General features: G+C 38.6%; 1 protein-coding gene across 1 annotated transcript in view; it reads right to left on the bottom strand.

Annotated features, from left to right (window-relative positions):
- Nucleotides 1-12622: 12622 nt before the first annotated feature.
- The window catches only part of LOC142977742 (uncharacterized), a 74601-nt gene continuing 71892 nt past the window's right edge, over nucleotides 12623-15331 (bottom strand). The window contains exons 11-15 of the mRNA XM_076121824.1: nucleotides 14981-15222; nucleotides 14587-14681; nucleotides 13579-13797; nucleotides 13065-13156; nucleotides 12623-12767 (exon numbers count right to left, since the gene is read on the bottom strand). Of these exons, the coding sequence (XP_075977939.1) occupies nucleotides 12642-12767; nucleotides 13065-13156; nucleotides 13579-13797; nucleotides 14587-14681; nucleotides 14981-15222 (774 nt within the window). The 3' untranslated portion in view covers nucleotides 12623-12641. The remainder of the gene's footprint in view (nucleotides 12768-13064; nucleotides 13157-13578; nucleotides 13798-14586; nucleotides 14682-14980; nucleotides 15223-15331) is intronic.

Here is a 15331-nt window from a genome sequence, read left to right as displayed (position 1 = left end):
TGACTGAATTTTTTAATATACCGTATTTATACAATGACTGATTAGTTGCTGAAAATCCAGGCTTCTTGTTTTATCCACAACGAAATTATAGGGGTGTCAAAAACAGCCCGAATTGCTTCGAGAAAAGGATGTTACGGCCGTGCCGCTTTTTTTTTGCTCGACTTGCGGGGGCACTTCCGTGCCCCCAGATAAATAAACAAATTTAACCTATTAATGTCCCACGGCTGGGCAAGGGTCTCCTCCCGTAATGAGGGAGGGGTTAGGCCTTGAGTCTACCACGCTGGCCAAGTGCGGGTTGGGGACTTCGGACAGCAAATGATATGTTAAATACATTTTTATTAGTTACCTATACTTAACTTTAAGGATTAGGAAAAGATATTAAAGTCGTGCTTGTTTAAGGTAAATATTTTAATCAGTGACTATGGTAGCACATTCAACCGGCCGGTAATGCACCTGATCTATGATTGGTCGCGTCGGTCATCCGTCCCATTGGGATGTGAGTGAGGGTATAATACGTGACACACACATTTAGACACTACTAGTTGAACCGCGCAGCTTCGCTCACACTTTTTTTTTTCTCCATAAAACCTTTCTTGTTCTTAAATACAATTTTACAAAAACAATACTTGTCTGGTCAGGTCTTTTCTTACACCAGGTACAAACGCGGCCGTACAGGATAAAAATGTATGTATCCTATGTCCGTCTCCCGTCTCTAAGCTAAGCACTCGCTCAATTTTCAACCCAATCGGTTCAGCCGTTTTTGAGTTATAAATGGTGTAACTAACACCAGTTTCTTTTATATACAATATGTCCTAAGTCCGGGCACTATACGCATTGCGTAAAATTTTGTTATATCTAATTCTCGCGTCACAGTTTTCGTTGCCATACTCCTCCAAAACGGCTTGACCGATTCTCATGAAATTTTGTGAGCATATTGAGTAGGTCTGAGAATCGTCTGAGAGTCATTTTTTTATTTATATGGCAAAACAACGTTTGCCGGGTCAGCTAGTATCTATGTAATATAATCAGCGTCAGGAATCTATACACTGTCACATTTTTGCATTAAAATATTATTTCAATTATTCGTCAACAATACTGAGTCAATATTTTGTTCAAAGTTAATATACAGAAGTATTTTTACTATATTCATTGACATAAGATAAACATTTTTTTTACTTAAGTGTGTACACAGGATGTAACAATAAGTGTTAGATCAACAGTTTATCCATGCATGTGCAGCGGATGTGCAGTTTTACAACTTAAAGCTAATCTGAATATATACTAATACTAATATTATAAAGTTGAAGAGTTGGTTTGTTTTTTGTTTGAACACGCTAATCTCAGTAACTACTGTTGCGAATTGAATTATTCTTTTAGTGTTGGATAGCCTCTTTATTGAGGAAGGCTTATATATTATCACGCTACGACCATCAGGAGCAGAGTACCAGTGAAAAATGTTACAAAAACGGGGAAAATTATGAAATATTCTCTCTTGTGACGCAAGCAGAGTAGCGGGTCAGCTAGTCTATACCAATATTGTCAAGTTCAAGAGTTTGTTTGTTTGTTTTTTGTTTGAGCGCGCTAATCTCAGTAACTACAGGTGCGAATTGAAGAATTCTTTTACTATTGAAAAACCTATTTATTGAGGAAGGCTATAGATTATAATTCATCACGCTATGAACGTAAGGAGCAGAGTACCAGTGAAAAATGTTACAAAAACGGGGAAAATTATGACCTATTCTCTCTTGTGTGACGCAAGCCAAGTTGCGAGCATCAGCTAGTTTTATATTTGATATATTATAGCATGTTTGTTTACTATAAATTGTCTTATAATGTCGACTGCTTGCCTTGACATCCAGCAGAGGGCAATGAACTTTTCATCTTCGTTTAAACCCAAGAATTTAATTCGGAAATACACACTTCGGCTTGTACAATGTACATACTTCCTGGTACCATGTACTTAATAAATCATTGAATTCTTTCTTCCGCCTACGAGTGTGATATAAAAATAAATAAATAAACTTCAACCTATTAGGTCGGGGAAAAAGTCTTTTCGCATTATAGTATGCATGAGCTTGTAATAAAATCTTTTTAGCTTCAAGAATCACAAATGAGTACACGGTTAAAGGTTTCTTTCAGTGAGCTCGTGAGGTACCCAAATATCGAGTTGTTTTGTGTAGAAAAAATATCTTATTACAAGTTTATGCATACTATAATGCGACAAGACTTTTTCCCCGACCTAATATGTGGTCCTCGGTCGCACTGGCGTTTCATCTACACACAGAGGTATAGTAAAACAGTGACAGTACGGTTTGTTTATTTACACATTTTTACCCAAATAAGGCAGAAACCAAATGTCACTCGCGATCCCTGCAAACTTTTCATAATTCATATTTATACATAAGTCTTGTCATCAATGAAACATTATTTTAGTACTTATTTACATAAATTTCGCATAACTATATTGAGCCTTATATTTACAAATGAGTAATTGATAAATGAGAACTTATTAATTAGTATTCGAGACAGGAGCGCATCCATATATAATACGACACAGACTGGTTATCACACATTCTGTGTTAAGTGTTCGTGTAATAAACACGTGTCAATATGATGTCTCAGTGGTTACTAGTGTTGATAGTCGCGCTCTTCACTCTCAGTTCCGCATATCCGCATTATCCTGACCCACAGTTACTTGAAGATGTTGTGTCGTTACACAGGGCTAAAAGACAGGCGTTTATTACAAATAGCGGCAAATGTCCCAAAGGCCAATTTAAAGTGTTCAGAGAATGTCTTACGTGTACCGAGTGAGTTATTTTTTATTACAATCTTTTATAGAGAAATTAAGCAGTGATATCCGAGTGGTATAAGTTGACACCTCTCACGCAAGTGGTCGCAAGTTCGAACTCGAAGCAACACACCAATAACTTTTCGAAGTTATGTGTGTATTAGAAATAATTGTCACATGCTCCAACGGCGAAGGAAAACATCGTGAGGAAACCTTGCATGCCTAGAATTTGTTTAATACATTTATTGAGGGCATGCAAAGTCCCCAACCAGCACTTGGCCAGCGTGGTAGACTCAAGGCCTAACCCCTCCCTCATTAAGGGAGGAGACCCTTGTCCAGCAGTGGGATATTAATGGGCTAAATTTATTTATTTATTTAAAGAGACATCAAGTCATCAAGCGCTTAAACTCAGCTCATGATGGAATACGCTAGACTTGTGTCAATGCTCACTTGTCGTGACTATTAATACCAAACCGGTTGGGTCAACTGCCAAGTTACGGAGATATATGTGCATTAAATTGCCGTATCAATAGTGTCGTATCGTGGTATTATAATCGAGATGAAAAGTGAGAGTGAGAATGTTCTGAGAATTCTTAGCCTAGCAATAGAAAAATAAAATTGTTAATTAATCATATTCTGGACTGAAAAAGTTGTCTAATAAATATAGTGATAGCCGAGTGGTTCAATTTGGCACCTCCCACGCAAGTGATTGACAGTTCGAACCCGAGGCTACACACCAAAGACTTTTCAAAGTTATGTGTGTATTTTATAATAGAAATAATTATCACTTGCTCTAACAGTGAAGGAAAATAACGTGTTGAAACCTTGCATGCAAAAAAAAATACTTATAAAAATACGTTTACTTAATACATTGATTGAGGGCATGCAAAGTCCCCAACCCGGACTCGGCCAGCGCGGTGTACTCAAGGCCTAACTTTTGCCTCGTTTGGGAGGAGACCCTTGCCCAGCAGTGGGACGGTAATGGGTTAAAAAAACCTATAACATATTGTAATAAAATAATTATTGTTTCTTATTTCAGATTCGCAGAGCGATTTGAACAAGATTGTCCTTTTGATCCAAATTCTTTGAAGTGATATTATGAAGACCTAGCGCGCTTGGTATGATACAACGATACAATGGTACCTATATATTTATCTGCTATCGTAGATCGCCGTCGGTTAATTTAATATAACTTACTGTGTTATCTAACTTAAATCGACTTTATATTATTTTTTGTGATTGTAATACTCACTACATAATAATAAATGTATTAAACTTATTATTCAAATTTGGAGTTTGATTTTCTCTGATGATCTTCTTCTTCTTATCGTATGGTTAGTGGTCAACCTAGTGTCAAATTAGTTCTTCGTATCTTTTCAGCACATAACAGAGTTAGTCTAAACTAGTCAATCTATCTTTAGCCCACTTCTACCTACCGTTGAGTATACGCCTCACCTAAATATTAAATTATCTTTAATATCATAAACTTTATGCAAATAATAGGAAACAGTATATCTCAAAAGTATAAGTAGTTAGTAGTAGGACGTATAAGTAGTTACACAGTTTCTCATTATATCAGCTTAGCCTTTCTTCCAAGCTATGTTGGATTCGGCTTCCAGTCTCACCGGATGCAGCTGAATACCAGTGTTTTACATGGAGCGACTGCCTATCTGACTTCCGCATCCCAGTTACCTGGGATAACACGATACCCTTCGGTAAGACTGGTTGTCAGACTTTTAAGCTTCTGACTACTGTTAACGACTGTCAAAGATCTTCGAAATTGACAGCCGGGACCCACAATTTAACGTGCCTTCCGAAACACGGAGGAACTCGATATGTATAAGATGGTCACCCATCCACAAATCAACCTCGGCAAGCATGGCTTAACCCCAGAGATCGATCCGCGCGGCTGTTGTGTACTAAGCCACGAGCTCATTAAGGTAAGTTATGTACAATGTGAACGAATAAAAATCAGAATATATTAGGTTCGCAAGTTTTGCACAAGTATCCAGTATCGGCAACCGGCTAAATATTGAGAAAGTTTGTATGGAAATCTAACCAGCGCCTTTAACGGACGTCGTAGGAACTATTTTAGCAGTACGTTTTGGATATGCAAACCTTAGGCTGGTTTTATAGCTACGCTGTCAGACGCGCCGTTGAGCAGCGCGCGTCTGAAATACGCGCGGTCCGCTGTAAAACGAGATTAACAAACGCGCGCTGTTCGCCGGTACGGCGAAACGCGCGGTGTTAATCTCGTTCAATCAAGAGCGCTGCTCGAGCGCGTGGCTATAAAACGCAACTACTACCCCCATACAAATACAAACGCGCGCGCTTCAGCCGCGCTGTCGAAACGCATAGGTATTTTACATCTCCGAAAGCTGCCTTGTGTTACCTTGCTCTCTACAAAGTTATTAAACTAATATGAACCTATGAACATGACATATGACCCACGCTACACTCCGTTTGAACGTGTCATCTCTATTCCAGGCCTTAGACGTAGACTATAAATTTGATTCTGACGATCATATAAAAACATACTCAAATCTGCCAAAAGCTTCCTAGGTGTCCAGTTATCCGAGATTATTGATCAGCAATCGTATGCACTATCACCCGAATTGCAGAGGCAGTACCTACCTACTACTTCGCTTTACTTAGTAATAGTTACACAATGTCAGAGACCTGATTCTCTCTATACATAAGTCTTAATTTTGATAGTAATTCAAACTTGTAAACTAACAACTTGACTGCCTCTGTGGCAGTGGTTTAGGTCGCCACGCCGCTGCCGTATGGAGGTCGGGGGTTCGATTTCCACACGAAACAATTATTTGTGCGCTGTATTACTTTGTGTCCGATGTTTGTATGTTTATAGCAGTCCCCGCGACACATCAGTAAACCTTAGTGCGGGAGCTGCCTTTTCAAAAGAGGAAAGAAGAGCAATAAAAATTAATCATAAATCAATATAGTACATACCATTTAATAATTTTAAAATACAAATGATATTTTTTTCAACATTACACAGATATGTTTAAGAACGTTATTATATAGTTGACATTCATAAGTTGTGTTATCAAGGTGCTTATATTATTCGGTCGGTACTTCGTTAGCTTGTAGTTTTCGTTCGGTGTCTTCTTATTAAGTTGTTACTGCGGACATTCCTGATCCATGGCCTCCTCGTACCTGGCGAAGTAAGTAGAGAACGACATCATAATCAATATCAAATTTTTTACTCATTTAAGTCAAATATTGACACTTATGATAGTCGTTACAATAACTGTACCTCGATTCTCTACTACTATCGACTGCCTACAACCGGCTAGCTATCGACATTTTGACATTTAGAATGCACTGCAAAAACAGTTACTACGACGCCCGTCAGAGGCGCTGATCAGATTTTCATACAAAATTTCTCGATGACGCATGACGGGTCGGTTGTAGGTAGTCGATAATAATAAAGAATTGAGCTACAGATTTTCATACAAAATTTCTCGATGACGCATGACGGGTCGGTTGTAGGTAGTCGATAATAATAAAGAATTGAGCTACAGATTTTCATACAAAATTTCTCGATGACGCATGACGGGTCGGTTGTAGGTAGTCGATAATAATAAAGAATTGAGCTACAGATTTTCATACAAAATTTCTCGATGACGCATGACGGGTCGGTTGTAGGTAGTCGATAATAATAAAGAATTGAGCTACAGATTTTCATACAAAATTTCTCGATGACGCATGACGGGTCGGTTGTAGGTAGTCGATAATAATAAAGAATTGAGCTACAGATTTTCATACAAAATTTCTCGATGACGCATGACGGGTCGGTTGTAGGTAGTCGATAGTAATAAAGAATCGAGTTACTGAATCTACAAAGAGCTTACACACATATCATTAGGTACTACACACCAACGGTCACGTGCGACGAGAGGTGCGAAAGTGAATGAGGCAAAAGAAGTTTGGAGGGTCCTAAAAAGTAGTCATCTTTGTGTCTAAACTAACATAACCTAATCTACACTTAGGAAAAGGCGTGATTCTATGTTCTCTGCAAACGTTATTTTTATCAGAATAATTGGCCATAGTTAAACGGAAACGATCCAACCCACACAGACGTAGTTTCGAGATATTTAACTTTTAAGTTCAGATCACTAACTTTGGGGACTAACTCAGGACTATAACTTCATGGTGGGTTTGAATTTTACTTGGATTGTTTTCGTGATATCAAAATTATAACTTCAAGGAGTGTTTTGGTATACATAACTCATTTTACCCATAGTGTGGGTTGGATCCTTTCCGTTTAACTATGGCCAATTGATAAACTAGATGAACAACTACTTTTCGCGTAATATTTACATAATAAAATGAATCACGAAACGTTTAGTCAATTACTAAAACTCAAGATTGTCAAGAGAAAAATAAACCACACCTTTATTTACACAGATTCTATCAGTTGCTGAACACATTATACAGATAATTTTAATGAATTACTAATTTCGTTTGCTTTCACGGTGACCGTCAATCAATTGCTTGCTTAATCATTGGATTTTTGCGGTGTTAATCCTCTTAAATGCAGTTGTCCGTTTCTGTATTGAAAAAACACTAATTTTGATAGCTTTAGCGTCAGATAAAGATAAAGTTTGAGTCACTCTGAACACCAGTCGGTAGCAATCCGAAATGTTCGTACCTAATTATTTAAATTGTGCAACAAATTGCCGCAAACATTACAAAAGGGACAAATTACTAGAAAGAACTTATAAGTATACCCTTTGATAAGACTGGTTGTTAAACTTCCAAGCTTCTTACTACTGTTAACGACCGTCAAAGATCTTAGAAAGTGACAGCCGGGACCCACAATTATTATTTAACGTGCCTTCTAAAACACAGAGAAACTCAATAGGCATATGATGGTCACCCATCTGCAGAATAACCTCGGCAAGCGTAGCTTAACTTAAGATCCTCACGGCTATTCAATCACAAAGTTACTAAATTAATGTTTGCAATAAATTTTAATGTAAAACCTTAAATGTAAAATGGTTCAGTCTACTTACAAATCACAAGGCACGCAGGGAGACCCGGGGAAGAGCCGAGCTTTATACTTAGGACATTTGTTGTGCTGAATAAAACTCTGCCTCTTGAATCTCTGGTCAGCTTCGAGCTCCGAGCTCAGTAAGACGAGGCCTGGCGGAGCCGGCTGAGCCTCGTACATCGCTGCCATCCAAGCAAGTATACATAGCAGGTACACTATCTTCATTTTCAATCTTGTTTACCCGTCACTAGTTTCAATACAAATGACAATGATTTGTCTCCTGCACTTATATAAGCACCTAAAGCCCGACTAACATTGACACCTGGATATGCTCATGACTTCTACAAACGTACATATTTTATCTGAATATGGCTAAATCTAAATCTATAGAAGAGTAATCCAACTTACTCTCTGTAAGAAAGTCCATCTGTGGATTTTCAGTAAATGCAAGATGATGATTAAAATAACGTTCAAACAAATAGACTGCATGGAAACATTAACTTATGTTATCATCTTTTCAAATAAGCACGTACTTACTTATGCAAGCAAATTGTATGCATTTTCTTGAACAAGCAAGTTGATTCGCTTGCTATAATTGGCATGACGCGCGACGGTACATCTAATTATTATAATCAAGTTCCTAAATTACTTTGGGGAAGCGCTTATTTGCAAAAAAATGCAGATCCGCAAGGTTCTACCCGCGTACCAAGTTTCGTGACCTATATCAGCTGGCTAAATGCGAGTTGAACTCGCGTACGAAGGGTTCCCTATCATGATTTAATAGACCAGTTTTCTTCTTCTTATCGTGTGGTTAGTGGTCAACCTAGTGTCAAAGTTGTTCAAGCCACTCGAAGGCCTTTGTCGTGGCTTAACGACGATAATGGATCAGTGACATTATATATTGAGAGTATGTATAGTAAATAATATTTGATTGAATGACTGTATTCTTACCTAGATCGACGACAATTAGTTATGGTATAAATTGGCCGTTTTTTTCATGTCCTATAAAACGTATGAATAACATCGTCAGCCTAGCCTTTCTACCAACTATGTTGAAGCAGACTTCCTGTCTCACTGGTTGAATACCAGTATTTTACATGGAGCGACTGCCTCTCGGACATTCATAACCTAGTTACTTGGGTTATAACACCCCCGTCAGATATCGGCTAGGACATTACAGACAGGAAGCTACCGATATAATTATCTTCTTAACAAACTTCCTGGTGTAGCACCTAGGTACTTTTAAAATCTAATTGTGTTTAAATAGTCGAATCGCGAGCTATCTATGGTGCCCAACACATACCGAGTAAAGCAAGGTGAAGTCGTCACATTATTAGGCATGGTGCATCCTTAGTCTTATCTGTAGACAACAATAAAAGGTTCGTGACTGCAATATGTATTTTGAATTGCAACCAACTCTGGAGTCCTCTTTTGGGCTTGACTCACCGTACTCGAAAATGGAAGTTGCCGAATATGACAAGACATATTATTATATTAATGGTTATAGATAAATAAATAATAAATATGATTGGACAACTCACGCACGGTCATTTGATTCCAAACTGAGCAGAGCTGGTACTATGGTAACCAAATAACTGATAAACATACTTATATATTCCTAAATGCATACTTATATAAGTACATTGACAACCAGGCTCAGAACAAATACTCGTGCTTACCACATAAAGATTTGTCCCGGTGGGATTCGAACCCACCACACGCGGTGCTACGGTTATTGCGGTGAGGCGCCCACGTTAACCACTGCGCCAAACGTGTAGTTAAATTTAAAGTAGAGTGGTATACGATGATGTGCCATCTTATACCAGTCTACTTAAAATTTCTCACGCAAGTGGTTGCAGGTTCAAACCCGAGGCAACACATCAATGACTTTTTGAAATTATGTGAGGATTAGAAATAATTATCACTTGTTTCAAACGGTGAAGGAAAACATCGTGATGCAACCTTGCATGCCTGAGAGTTCTTTAAAACAGTTCTTGAAAGTATGCAAAGCCCCCACCCCCAATTGGCTAGCATAGCGGACGCAAGGCCTAACCCCTCTCTCATTACGGGAGGACACCCTTACGCTGCAGTGGGACATAAATGGGTTATATCTATAATAATAATATACCTGCATAAATTAATAGCATTTAATCATAAATCAACGCAAAAAAAGAAAACATTTCTTACAATTCTGTATATTTCTATTACTTAAAACTAGGTTGAAATTTTGGGTTTCGTACTCAAAGGGTAGAAACATGCCCCTGTTACAGAAACTTCGCTGTCTGTCAGTCTGTCACTAGGCTGTCATCTTACGGGCCGAGATAGGTAGATTAGCCGCCTTTACACACACGCTCTATCTCACGTTCTTATGAGCGTATCCAGTAGCTCGATTCTCTACTACTATCGACTACCGACAACTGGCTAGCTATTGAAATTTTGACATTTAGAATGTACTGCCAAAATATTTCCTACGACACCCGTCAGAAGCGCTGATCAGATTTTCATAAAAAATTCTCAATGAAAGGTCGGTTGTCGGTAGTCGATAGTAGTAGAGAATCGACCTACTGTACCTACACTCCTAAGAATGCGCGGACAAGCAGCGCGGTCTTCGCTCGTAAATGTCGAAGTTTTCACAGATGACGGTATTTCTATTGCGGCTATTACAATAAATACTAAAAAATAACAATTTAAAAATCATGTCTGTACAACAAACATGATATTTTTCCGTTGTTATAAATAATGGTACGAAACCGGTCGTGGGGCATACCGACTCAAATTTGGCCCGTTTTTATTTTTTATTGAATTATATAAGAACTTGAGTTTCCCAACTTTTACTGTGGCTCCATTGTTTGGTGGAGTATATTTGCTTCCCGTTCTCATTTCGTAACTGAAAACAAAAATAAATAAAATTATTGGAGAACTCGCGCACCATCATTCGATTCCAAACTGAGCAGAGTTTGTACTATAGTAACCAGATAACTGATAAACATACTTATATACTTCTAAATATATACTCATAATAATATAGATAATGAACAACCAGGCTCAGAACAGAAACTTGTGCTCATCACACAAATATTTGACCAACATCGGATTCGAACCCACCCCACGCCGCGGTACGGCCAAACGATGATATTATCAACCTTGAACCTTGCAAGGCTTGCGAATTCGATAGACTATAAAATAAACTTAACATTTTTGCCCTCCTACATTTATACGGCAGACAGTCAGTTTCTTCATCAAAAGTAATAGTTAAAGTATAAGAATAAAGTAAAAAGAAAGTCAAATTTGTTTCTTCACGAATTTACTGCTAATTCTATCACGCTACGACCAATAGGAGTAGAGTACCAGTAAAAAATGTTACAAAAACGGGGAAAATTTTGACCCATTCTCTCTTATGTGACGCAACAGAAGTTGCGCGGGTCAGGTAGTTTTTGATAAAACAATTTGTTAAAAATAACTTACTCTTCGGGTGTGATGCATTGGTTCAAGTATCGAACCTTATGAAGAGGACATTCCTTTGGTCCTTTTATAGCCACGGCTATCCTCTTCACACGGGTAACATAATCCACAGTTCCTTTCACTGTAACCGGAGACGATAACGCCACGCACAGTTTAGCGATTAACATCAATAAACTCACGAAATATGATGTTTTCATGATTATAATTTAATAACTGCAATCTCCTTTAACTATACTGTTTCCAGTTAAATTATATCTAAAGTCGAAATAAGTATTTATGTAAATACATATAACCATGCAGACTGAAAACACAAACAAAACTAAATAATGATAGCCAAAGCACTCACATTTATATAATAATACACTTATACAAGTGTAGTTAAAGTACCTAATACCCATACAGGTGAAAGTTGATAAAATGTGGTTATTGTTGTCATTCATTGTTCATAATGCTGGTCACAGACCGAAAGCTATGCTATACCGAAGCTAAACTAAGCCACCTTAGCTAAGCTCTAGTAAGACTATTTAAAAATATGACCGTTACTTCCTTTACTTCGCTACACTGACTGTCTCCGAAGCACGGAGACGCCCAGTTCAAATACCACTAGGCGGTCAACCATCTATGGAATGACCGCGCCAAGGTTTGCCTAACTCACATATCGTTTACCGACCGGTGAGCGCAACTTGCTATGCTTGCTAATTAACTTGCATGCTGGCAATAAATGTATTAAACAAATTTTAATCATGCAAGGTTTCATCTTGATGTTTTCCTTCATCGTTAGAGCAAGTGATAATTATTTTGTTGGTAGTGTGTTGTCTAGGGTTCGAACCTACAACCACTTGCGTGGGGTGTACCAACTTAAACCACTTGGCTATCACTGCTTTAACTTAGCTTAGCTTTTAGTCTGCAACCAGCTTAAGTGACGTGTGTGAAGTGAATATGGGTAAATACGATTTATAATTTTGTAAATCGCATTTGCCCATATATGTACATATATTACGCAACTTATGAAACAATATAGCGTGGTAACATAATTCAGTCTTTTAGTATAAGGGTTAGCGAACCGGAACAATTGAGAACTTCCTCCTACTTATAGTTGGTTAAACATCTGTTCGCCGCGTTAGTTTTATACGTAGTAGTAAGTAGATTAATGTCATATTCCTATCTTTTATCTATCAAAACTTAACGAGAAAATGCAAATAAGACATACTACTGAGCGTAAAAAGTTGACATTTGGTATGAAGATTCCTCAGGAAGTGTAGAGGAGCACTAGGTTATATTCCATGCGGGCAAAACTGTGGGCGAAAAGCTAGTAAATAAAACGAGAAGTAACAAGAAACGTATGTATTGTTCATTCTATGACAGGAAGTATATTTAGGACCGAATGAGCAGTTCCATCAGATTCTGATGATAGTCTTGGAGTTGAGGGCCGCGAGGACTTTCACTCCTCACTCCTCCCTCTTTGCCTAAGAGCCAGAAAGTTTCCATACACCCCTTGCCCTGGAACAAAAAAAATCCACGAATAAGTAGAGTCACTCATTCGTCATTATTCGTCCAGCATCTGGTTACTTGACTCAGACTGCCTCCGTGGCGCAGTGGTTCAGGTCACCACGCCGGAACTGTTGCGTCAGGAAATCGTGGGTTCGATCCCTACACGGAACATTTATTTGTGCGACCACAAATAGTGGTTTCGGGTCTGGTTGTACTTTGTGTCCGTTGTTTGTATGTTTGTAAAAGTCCCCGCGACACAAGAGCAATTTTAGTGCGGCAGTTGACATTTAAAAAAAAGTGACTTACCGCTATATTTTGAAAGCCTCTAGACTGAACTTCGTATTTGCCAATCTCATCTAGAGCCATCTTCGTTGTAATTGATATGTGAATCTTCATAGCTGTAAAAAGTTTGCTTAGTAAATAAAAGAACCAACGATATATATAAAAGTTGAGTATTAGTAGCGTGGTGATTCGAAAAAGGCGTAAGCATATTATATTAGGTCGGGGAAAAAGTTTTTTCGCATTATAGTATGTATGATAGAGAGTAGTTTATTATGATTTAAACGCGCTGCAAGGAGAAATAATAGAAGAAGGCGCTAGGAAGTAAATCTTCTTATCGTATGGTTAGTGGTCAACCTAATGTCAAAATTGTTCTTGACGTGGCTTAACGATTGTTATCTTAATTGACAACAACCAACACCGACTTTTTACGTGCCCTCTGAAGCATGGAGACGCCCAGTTCAAATGTCACTATGCGGTCACCCATCTATGGAATGACCGCGCTAAGGTTTGCTTAACCTACAGATCGAGAGAGTGAGACCTTCGCCGGTGCTCTCCATGCGGCTGGCGGTGTTGATGGTGTCGCCGAAGAGGCAGTAGCGCGGCATGGTGGCGCCCACCACGCCGGCCACGCAAGGGCCCGTGTTGACGCCTGCTCGGATGGTGAGCGGCTCGTCGGGCCGGTGCGGCACGCGCGCGCCCTCCAGGCTGCGCATCAGTGACAACGACATGTCTGCGATCTCCGACGCGTGCCGGTTGCCTGATATTACAACCAATAATACAAAATCTAATCATAGCAGTTAAGCAGAAAGGACTCAATCCACACTTTCACCACAATGGAGTTAAGTATGTTATCATTCTCCTGAGGGTAAATTTTGACACTCTTCATTCTGTGGGTTGAGTCGAGGTAGTAGGAAAAGGAGATTCCATGTACATTTTAAAAATAAGGATTTCACTACATCATAGATTTGACTCTCAGGCTTTTTGAAGTTATGCGTGTATAAGAAACGATTGTCACTTGTTCCAATGGCGAAGGAAAATATTGTAAAGCAACTTTCATGCCAAAGAGTTCTTTAGAACATCTATACTTATATACTTATATACTTATAATATTATAAAGCTGAAGAGTTTGTTTGTTTGTTTGTTTGTTTGAACGCGCTAATCTCAAGAACTACTGGTCCGATTTGAAAAATTCTTTCAGTGTTAGATAGCCCATTTATCGAGGAAGGCTATAGGCTATATATCATCACGCTACGACTAATACGAGCAGAGTACCAGTGAAAAATGTTACAAAAACGGGGAAAATTATGACTCTTATGTGACGCAAGCGAAGATGCGCGGGTCAGCTAGTTTTATAAGCGGTAAACTCACATGCCCGCACTGCACACGTGAATTTTCTGCTAAAATTGGCTACATAAGCCACCTGCGAGCGCATCAGCGCCAATTTGATTAGGAGTCGAAATGGTCACCATGGCCGAAATCAGGCGGATAGATCACATCACAGTTAAAAGGATAATCGATGAAAATATTACAAATAGAAGTGACTCACCATTTCGTTGCGGCAATCCCGAGACGACCATGTAAGCATCACCGATGGTCTCTACCTTATACACGTCGTAATGAGTAATCTTCTCATCGAACAACCTGCAGTTTATTGCATACAATTAATTATACAAAAACCATTACCGTTATATAACTACTTCAATATTTCATAATCATTTACATTTTAGATTTATTAATAACTTGTTCATGCAAGCGTATAGCAGAAAGCTTTTCCAAGAGCTCGTGATCAAACTAAATTTCTGTTTTGTACCGTATTTACTTGCTTCGAAGCAGAGACCACAGATCTTTCAAATATAATAACATACCGCCATTTTCTTTTATGTATGAGAGTAAGAAACCGATTTGCTTATGAAATGGAACGTGGATTTTAGCCAACGGACCTGTACAGCATATTGAGCATATTTATCACCTCCATGGGAGTACTACTGGCCGATATTGTGGTAAAACCGACGATGTCGCTGAAGAATATGGTGACGGCGTCGAAGGCTTCTGCGGGCACGGCGCGCTGAGCCCTTAGTCTTCGTAGCACCGGTACTGGCAACATGCGAGATAATAGCAGATCACTCTTCTGTTTCTCTGCTACCAATTTTTGCGTGCTCTGCTCTATTGAGTGCGTGAATGTCTGTAATAACATAAATATCTAAATTGTTATGTGAACATTTACATCGTTAATGTGAAGAATATTTTTTAATCTTTGTATATTCTATTCTATACATTTTAATATTATATCA

The sequence above is a fragment of the Anticarsia gemmatalis genome, chromosome 13 (genome assembly GCF_050436995.1).
Source record: "Anticarsia gemmatalis isolate Benzon Research Colony breed Stoneville strain chromosome 13, ilAntGemm2 primary, whole genome shotgun sequence".
In the NCBI taxonomy this organism is placed as follows: domain Eukaryota; kingdom Metazoa; phylum Arthropoda; class Insecta; order Lepidoptera; family Erebidae; genus Anticarsia; species Anticarsia gemmatalis.
Note: the sequence above shows the minus strand (reverse complement) of the source record. Positions and strands in the feature narration are given on the sequence as shown.